This window comes from Dermacentor albipictus, chromosome 1 (genome assembly GCF_038994185.2).
Source record: "Dermacentor albipictus isolate Rhodes 1998 colony chromosome 1, USDA_Dalb.pri_finalv2, whole genome shotgun sequence".
NCBI lineage: Eukaryota > Metazoa > Arthropoda > Arachnida > Ixodida > Ixodidae > Dermacentor > Dermacentor albipictus.
This window is the reverse complement of record NC_091821.1, coordinates 389,863,257-389,872,776: the sequence shown is the minus strand read 5'-3', so window position 1 is coordinate 389,872,776 and position 9,520 is coordinate 389,863,257. Positions and strand designations below refer to the sequence as shown.

Genomic DNA, 9,520 nt, shown 5'->3' with positions numbered 1-9,520 from the left:
GGAGCAGTGGGCTTTGCCATCGCCCGGGGGGGGGGGGGGATGAGGTGAGGCTCAGCCCTCTCCCCAGGAAATCTCCGGATGGGGCTCGGGCCCCGGAGCCCCCCCTATTCGGCGCCTATGTCCACAAACGTTTACCGTGCGCCACCTTTCTCTTCGTAGCTATTTTTCCTGCATGACCTAAACACAGAGCCAATTACTATATTCTCCTTAGCTGGGGTGTAAGGTTTCGACAGCGGTGTAATTGTGAACAGAATTACGCCGCTGCCAAAAATTTGCACCAGCAGCGAAGCAGAATAAAGTAGGTTAGTGCAATTTTAGCTCTGTGTTTGTCTGATTGAGCTCTACAACACCAGGCGGCTGCACCGCTTTGGCCGCTCACGTTTACGCCCCCGACCATCCGGTAATCTGGCCAAACCGCCCCGGTTTGCCGGAATAGCGGACACGCTAAAGGTCTCTCATGTCACGCACGTAACAAAGGAAAGCGGGGAGTCAGCGCTCCGCCGTCTGTCAAGCACAGTGTTGCTGGGGGAGGGCAGGGAGGAGGGGGGGGGGGGGGGGGCACGTGCTACACCGGCCGGCCCAGGCGGCCACGCGCGCCCGGCCGGACTGGTGTATACTCTGAAAGCCATCTGCAACGGGTACAGATTCCGCGCTGCGCTGTGTTTTCGTGACTTCGTTCGCGTTGATGTGAGCGGCTACAAGAAGATCAATTCGCCCGTTGCTGCTGCCGCGTTTCCTCACTGCAGCGTTCTGAAAGCGAGTTTCTGCGGTCATCGAGTGAGATGTGTTCATATTTATTTGTGCGCGCGGGACACCACGCTTCTTAATTTAGTTAGTACGCCTATGTTTACAAGTTTATAGGGCCGATAAAGCTACTACCCTTACTTCGTATAGCTGTGCGCTAACTTCGGCTTTCATTATTTCGTCCACCGTACACAGTGGACTCATTGAATGCCATTCATGCAGTGATTGCTCATTGTGCTTCTGCTTGTGCTTTACGATTCGTGAAGCAAGCACCTTGAAACTTGGCTGCCTGTGGCCGTGTCTATTACAGAACGTAAGCGAAGCTGGTCTTTAGAGGCAGAACTATGCTGGGAGGTGTTAGGGGGCGTTCAAATGTCAGAAAGTCGCATACCGTACTTGGACCAACGAGGGCCAGCATGCGGCTATGCCGCAGTTTGCCACCACAGGCCTATACACTAGAGCTGTGAGACACCTGGTAGCGGCGAGGGCGCTGTTTCTTCTGCCCAGTAGCAGTTGCCTTGCGTGCCGCTTCACGCCAGCATGTCGCACTCGGGTATTGTTGGAACACCGTTCGAGGATTTCAGGCAAAGTAGTATAAACGTTGCTATAGCTGTCCATGCTTCAGTCTTCGGGCGAAACTGCCGAATCTTGTATTATTGCGATAGAAATTATACGGACAATCCAGGCGCACTTTTGCCGTCGCCGTGAGGTTCCACGTTATGTCCAAAGGCGATGACACCGTTGCCGCGCATCATATGCTGCATGCTCGAATGAAAACACGCGAGGGAAGCCGACAATCGCTGCCTAATCTGGCGTGCGCGAAGAGAAAAGCAGAAAGCAAACGCGCTGTCCTCCTACTCGCGCAAGGCCGGGGAGGGATGGCAGGGAGGGAGGTGGGGGGCGGCGTTGTGCTTCGGCAGCGACTGCGTATTTCGCGCCCGGGCGCAAGGGCAGCTGATGATTGCGGCTCAATCTCGCGCGCGATAGGCAAGAGAGCGGGGAGGCAGCGTGAGAAGGAGGAGGGCGGGGGGCGGCTATTACTCTGCGAACAAGTGCGTACTTTGCACGGGCGCGCGTGGTCGCACGGGCCGTATCTTGAAAGGGGGATGAAGACGGCTCAAACCTTTGTGCGCGCTGTGTTCTCGCTGCTCTTTCGTTGAAGCGACGGACATCACAAAGGTCTCTTCGCTCGCTGCTGCTGCCGCGTTTGCTCATGCCAGCGTTTTGACAGCGAGTGTCCACGCGCTCATAGAGTGTTATGTGTTCATGCTTGCTTGTGCGCGCTGAAATCATGCTTGTTAATTCGGTTAGTCAGTGAACTATGCTTACGTCATATATAGCTGCCTACTTGTTTGCTATTGCAATTGATGCTTCGCTTTACGGGTGAATGTGCGACTTCTTTTCGGAAGGAATGAGACAATAATATGTCTTAACATTTCCTTGAATATATAGGCCGCGAAATTTTTTCGGTGTGGGAAATCTGAGCTTCGGCGTGTCGGTGGATTCGTTTGCAGAGCCCTTTGTGCATGTCTGTATAATTCGTGCAACATTCGATATCTCATAGCGTTTGGATGTGGGATTCTGGATGTGGAAGCATGCTTCTAGAAGACATTATAACAGAGTCAGATTGCGAGGTCACCTATAACCGTGTAGGACATGACATGCTCCTGTTGTGATTTAGAAAAAAAAAACAGGAATGTGTACACGTTGAGCTCCCGTACACAGCACACGCTGCCTCTTCCGCTTTTTTGCCCATTAGTGTCTTCTAATATGCTTTTTCTCGCTGTTTACATTTTTTTTTGTCGTAATCTTGATCTTACGCGGTGGTTTAGTGGCTATGATCAACGTCTGCTAAGTTACGCGACGGGGGTAGCATCTCTGCCATATTAACTCTACGCCAAAGAATCACCCTCTTTGTCAGAATATCATCATGAATTCACGTTAAATTCGTTCGCCTGTTAATTCAAAATCGACAGATTAACTGAGTAAATAATTTCGTGTGAGACTAATGTTCATGCTCGAGTCACTCATGTAGAGGTATGTGCTAGTGTTGGCAGCCAGCTGTCTCAATAGGCTCTGCGGAAGAGCGCCGGGTGATCGAATTCGATCCACGGTTTCTCGCTACAATGAACTCCAAAAATTACGTAGTAACAGAGGCAGCAGAACTATAAATGCTGATTCCATAGTCTAAAAGTGTGACAACTTCACTATTGAGATAATGCTCAAGAAGTTCTGGTTGATAAGGAAATTTCTTTGATAGGGTATCTCAGATACGAACTAGTTAATACGCATACATTGGCTTTATGTGTTCAATGTTAAAATCCACAATACACGCTAATGAACGACCCGCTCATGAACAGTGGGCTAGCACGAGAAATAAGTAAGTAAATATACAAACCATGTACTATGTGCCTTGATGCATGGCTGCTTTCGCGTCTGTTCTTAGTAAATTAGACTAAGGGGTTTTACGCGCCAAAACCACGACTTGATTATGAGGCACGCTATGGGGGGTGCTCCGGAATGATTTGGACCACCTGGCGTTCTTTAACGCTCACTTTAATCTAAGTACACGGGTGGTTTTGCATTTCGCCTCCATTGAAGTGCGGCCGCCGCGGTCGGGATTCAATCTCGCGACCTCGTTCTTAGCAACCTAACACCATAGCCAATAAGCAACCACCGTGGGTACGCGTATGTCCTTTAAATCAACAATTCATAAAATGGTAAAACTGCACAATCTAGACATTGCTTGGCTGAGAAAAGCACATCTTAGGTACTTATGACGTAATGTCTTCGTTCTGTGCGTGCGTTGAGGACATTGTTTCTCGTACACTGCTCGAAGATGTGTATTCGAAAGAGGTAGCTTATTACAACTCGATCATGTAATAGTTGTCGCCGTTGTAGTAAGGCCGAGAGTCTCCGTAGGGAACTTTGCGTCGGTCCACCGGAGCTGCGTCCCACTGGTCGTACACCTGGAAGTACCCATACCCTACACTGTGAGATGGAAGATACATAAAATAATTGGGAAGAAAACGTGCCAGAAATGACAGACTAACGCCTCTACAGCCACATGACCTGCATTATGAAGGATTGATATTTTTCCCGCCCAAATTCAAATTCTCCATACGCATGTGAACGCCCCTGCAATGAAGAGTACTACAATGAATTTTCCTTGTAAAACGAAGTAATTTAGGCGTCCGCGACAGCTGGTTTGCTTTGCAGCGAACGCCGCCGTATAGCGGTGCCTTCACTGCTTTTGACGCTGACGTCGGTGAGGTTCGCTCTCCTCTAAGCACTTGGCGAACATGCCGATGTCAGTATAGTACTCTTGCTACACTGATCCACGAATCGCTCAACTCGTACACTGCTTGTTATCATGCATCACAGTGGGTACGATAGCTGACGACTACGTCGCAGTTCATGATGACGTAATGTTGTAAGCGCAACTGACGACTGACGACATCTTTAAAGTCATCAAGGGCGGAGCGTATGGGAATATCAACAAAGGCAACAGTGATGAAAGTGCTGTAAACGAACCTAGAATATTTAGGGCAAGGGACGCGACCGCGGCATCGGACGATCTCAGCTTTACTTTGTGTATATATTATATAGCTGCTGCATTTCTCTGCGGAGCATGCTGGGAACCTCGATGCAGTAAGCTTTGCTACAGTCGCACATTCTCTCAGATGAAGTGATGCTAATAAATTGTACACTTGAATCCGGCATTCTTCCAACCTTTATTTTTTTTATAAATCATTACCGGGCATAAATAGAGAAGTGCTGCCAACGGTTACTATATGGAATTTACATATTTTCATGCAGCTCAAGAGGCGCGCAATTACTCTCTACTCGTCTCCTTGCTGGCTGGTCCTAGTAATGCGAGTTTTGTAGCGTCGTTAGATTATCGCAGGTTGAAAGATCGGGATGACGATTTCAACTTGTCCCAAGTCTACATGGGTTATAAATTAATGCTCGCAGCGCTATAGTAGAGTGTTGTTATGGTATTCTATTGCATGCTTAGCCTAACAGATCCGCGGACTGCATGCCCGTCATGGCAGCAGCATTTCGATGAGGGCTGTAAACGCGCCGGCGGACTAACCATGTGCTGGACGATTAAGATAACACAACTATTGTCTAAATTATATCAGGCCATTAAACACATATGGTGCCTTTCATAGCGCATAGCTTTTAGGTTTAGACTAACAGGTGCGAAGCAATTATGTTGTCACCCCTGTCATGCTGCTCACCCAGATGCCGTCCGTGTCACAGGATTCGAAGATGGCGCCATGCCCATTGAACTTGTCGCTATTGATGAAGGAGCCGATGGCTGTCCATCGCGGGATGCTGTCGCAGTTGGTCCGCACCTGCTTGCCGCGACGCCACTTGTCCGTGGGAACGTCGCGCATGCCCGTGCACTTCTCCTTGACCAGGATCACGCACTGCTTCTTGTTCTCGGCGTTGGGCACCCAGTCACCCTTGAGGGGCTGCGGGTCGACGCACTCGATGGCCTCGCTGGCTGCACGAACAGTTTACGCGCGGCACGAGTTACCAGAGAAGTGTGACACTTAAGGAATAAGTACTGATTGTCATCATTGAGTACAGAGCGCTCTAATAGGAAGGGGAACGTAGGGGGCAGAAAAGTCATAATTTAGCCTTTGCTATCGGTCCGAAATGAAATCCAAATGGACGACTCACAATGCACAGTTGTACGTTCTCGCTATCGTCTTCTGGTGCCGGCGCTGTGTGATCGTCGATGAATTCCTATATCCGAGCGGTGGCGTATCTCGACGTCGGCTGTGCGTCCCTTACTTTCCCACAAGAAGTTAACTAGGGACCCCCGTTTGCGGCGCGTATTTTAGGGCGAAGCTACCTTTGCCTATCCTGGCTACTGCTGGGTCAGTTAGTATCTCAGCAAATATATATATATATATATATATATATATATATATATATATATATATATATATATATATATATATTTATATCCGAAGGTTATATGTATTTACTCGTGTAAAGTCCGCACCTATTTTTGGAGATATTTACCGTTTTTGGGCCTTACAGGAGTCAAGCTTATGGTTTTATTCACTGATGCCTTGAACGGCGCTCATACTGGTCTGCAATATAATCCAAACTCTCGCCGCCGACGAACTTTTCTAATTTTCGGACGCGTACTAGTGCCATGTTGTAGTGGCTTGCGGGAATTAACCAGCACTCGAGTATGCGCATGATGCTTAGTGAAACCTCTCTTCTTTGAAATTCTCCCACTTCAATGTTGGGGTGCCGGCCTTACACGAATAAATACGGCCTGTGTGCCACATGAAATTACCAGCGCGTAGTCTGGCCTTGTGTGGCCTGAAAAGGTCAAGGATGCATTTTGTAAATTTACTCTTTTGTGTGGTCTTTTTCTTGCGCAGCCACTCTAAGGCGTGACGTTTTAAATTTACTAGCTGCAAACATGCATTGACCAAACGCGCCGACTTTTATAACACATTCACGAATGACATATCCATCTATCTTAGCCATTGTGTTCATTGCGCTGTCAAATGATGTATGCGCTTATTTTAGCCATTGCATTCAGTGGACTTATGGCTCCACAAAAAAAAGAAACATAACTATCTACATTTACTACTGCACAATACCCTATTCGTTAAACAAAAATAGATTAACAAAGTACACGAAATCGATGTCAAGGTAAAATGCAACCAGGCTCTGTCAGCAACCGAAGCAGGATAATGCATTTGTATGGGTGTCAGTTGCGGATTTTGCTCTAAAATGTACTGTGGACATTTGCAAGTTGTTTCGGAGAGCATACATTTAGACTAAAGTAAAAAAAATAACAATAGAGCATTCTTGCACGCGCTGAGGTGGAGTGTGTTGCAAACCCTGTTTTCTGCGCAGGTTTCGTCGTCATTTGGAGCCTGCGCCGTGTATTATTGAGGTCACGCGAAAAAAAAAAAAAACATCTGATTGCTGCTATCTTCCGTGATTGCTCTAAACTATCAGCATTATACGCATCAAGAATCTTCGGCATCAGAAGAGAAAATGTTTTGGCAATGTGCGTTCGCTTGTGAGCAGGGTAACACAAGACATTTCAGAAAGAACAAGCGTGCCACTGAATTGGGTATCCCCTTTTGCATAATATCTTCATGTTTATAGCTTTGCGCGGCATAATGCTCCAAATAGCCCGACGAAATTATAATTTTTACAACGTGGAGGCGAGTTCTTTCCGGCCTTTGTGCTCTTCTTTTACGACACCAACATGCCAACATATGCAGAACCATGTGGTCGGCTTGTTCCCGATTGTCAGTTTCATTACCATCTGCAGGTGACGTCATCAACGAGGGGGGCGCGTGAATGCGCAGCGAAGCTTGCGTGCTCGTTATAACCTGCACTCTAAAAAATAAAGGCGAAATAACAAAGAAGCGAAAAATTCCTATTTTTTTTTTTACTGCAGAAAATTTCTCTCATTGGAAGAAACAAATTATTTTGCCTTTCTTTTTTGTTCCTGGTCAAACCCAGAATTTTCCCTCGATTTTAACAGAATTGTCCCCCATACTTACCGTATTGAAAACCAGGGAAAAAGTACTCATCCATCTGTGAGCGAAATAAGTTTTCTTCGTCTCTGCGTTATCCTCAATAAACATTTGTGTGCAGCTTCGTCAGCCACGTAAGTGTAGGCAGACAGATCTCGTATGAGTGAGCCGATTGGTAATAGTTTCTAAATTAGGTGCAGCAGCAATCGGAACGAGTCACGTGTCTCACGGTATGGCTATATAAAACCGTAGAGTGCATTCTTGCATGTGTTGTGTGGTGCCGGGCATCTTGGCGTCTATAGCTCCAGGTGTCCTGGCACAAGGTGTCTTGCCTGTGGTTACATCTCATATGCTCTACGTAGCGCGCTTATCTGTGCACGTACGATCTGTTACAATTTAGTACTCTTTCCTATTAAATGGAAGCTGCAGTTATGAGGGGAGTAAATGTTACTTCCTCCATGAAATAAGCTGTCATAATTCTTCTTCTATAAAATTACAGAAAAACACATAAACAAATTATTTTGGTAAAATCACGGAAAAAGAAGCTAACAGAAAACAGAAGAGAAAACATATCTAACAAAAATTACAAAACATTTCGGTGTTATTCTTTTTCACAAAAAATATTTCTAACAGCGTACGCTTAGCTGGCTCGACGTGTGTGCGACACAGCACATGTATGACCGTCATTTCATTATAAGCACAAGGACTAGGCTGTAGGTACATTTGCGTGTCGCTAGCTCTACACTGTGCTAACGCTGTTTACAAAAATATTACTCTAGATTTCAAGCATAAAACATTGCTTGATACAGCCCCGAGGGTGGTCGTCAAACACATTATTGCTTTTGACCCATGGGTCAAAAGACAAGGGACACTAGACTAGCTTAAATTCCGATTCTCTTCCGTACTCACCCGCAACGATGCCCAGAAGAAGAAGAGCGGCGAGGAGCACCGATTCCTTCATCGCCGCCTCCTTACGCTTTCGCAGATACTCTGGCCTGCATAAATCAATTTTAGATTCGACAAAGAAATCTAAACAACCTGTTCGGATACCTCACGAGCATGATAGCTAGGTTGCGTCATCTTTTATATTAATGCGGCTATGTTTAACAACCTAGACGTGTTATTCGTGTAATTATTGCTAACCTGCCTGCGGCCAGCTTCGTAATGCAAGCATGTGACGTGCGCCACAAGGCGAAATCAACTTTAAGAGACTGTTTGCCATGTAACGACGTATGTTACTATAATGTTCCAGGAAAGAACCAGAGTGTAGGCACAAGACATTCGGAACTGAAATCGGAGTTTATCTTTGCGTTATGCGTAGCATTTTTGTTATACCATCGAAATCAGCGACCATGAACAAAGATCAAGGTATTAGTGTAAATGTATGGTTTTCTCAGGCAGAAAATTATGATACTTATAATGTTTGCTCATAGTCACCATGCGACTGGCTTCTCTCACCTTTGCTTCGTCGATGCAGCACTGTCGCAAAGCACGCCTCTCGGTGCAGTCAAATAATCCCAGCCAACTCTCGGGCGTCGAAGAAACGCCGTAGTTTTATGCCTGAGAAGGTAAACGAAAGGAACAGTGAGCAGACGGCAGTGACCGCACAAAGGAATACTTTGAGTCGCAGAATAGCGCCTAGCTTTGCCCGCCGGTCACAACAGCAGCAGTGTGGACTCATCGACCATTTTTCTTTTTTAGTAAGCACGCATCTACTTTTCTTGTCAGTTTTTTTTTATTCACAACCCTCCGGCGTTAAACATACGCGCAGAACTGCACCTGCCTGCATCAGGACGAGATGGACTGCATTCGCAAGTTCCTTAATCAGCGGCGCTGATCATCAGCGCAGCGTTAGCCCGGAATAATCTTAAAATCAGATGGAGAGTCGAAAAATACGGTACCCGTTCAATAAAAACAGGCACCATTCAAGGAAGCTGGCCTTCGAAGGTCGCGGAATGATGTATACATGGTTCGGCGTGTTTTCTTGTCGTATTTGACCAGCGGACGCGACTGCAACTCGAAGCAGGAGCGAGCTCTACTGTAGCGCCACAGAGCAGTTGTGCAAACACGTCGCGTGCAGCTTTTTCTGGGCCTGCGTGTCGCGTTAGTTGATGTGGGTCACGCCATAAGACTGCCGACCTTGTCCTCACCGTCCAACGAGCCACCTTGCGTGCAAAGTGCAAGGCTCGCAAGCCAACGTGGAAGGCTCGAACGAGACCATCTTACGTAAGACGTGACGAAAACCC

At 46.9% G+C, this 9,520-nt stretch overlaps 1 protein-coding gene across 1 annotated transcript; it reads right to left on the bottom strand.

Annotated features, from left to right (window-relative positions):
• Positions 1-3,571: 3,571 nt before the first annotated feature.
• On the bottom strand, positions 3,572-9,290 carry LOC135913464 (domesticated amidase effector 2-like). The gene is made up of 5 exons (XM_065446027.2): positions 9,176-9,290; positions 8,733-8,834; positions 8,184-8,269; positions 4,989-5,257; positions 3,572-3,713 (listed from the first exon to the last, which is right to left on the bottom strand). Exons 3-5 carry the CDS (start codon positions 8,233-8,235, stop codon positions 3,609-3,611), a joined length of 426 nt encoding a protein of 141 aa, XP_065302099.1. The 5' UTR covers positions 8,236-8,269; positions 8,733-8,834; positions 9,176-9,290; the 3' UTR covers positions 3,572-3,608.
• Positions 9,291-9,520: the final 230 nt, after the last annotated feature.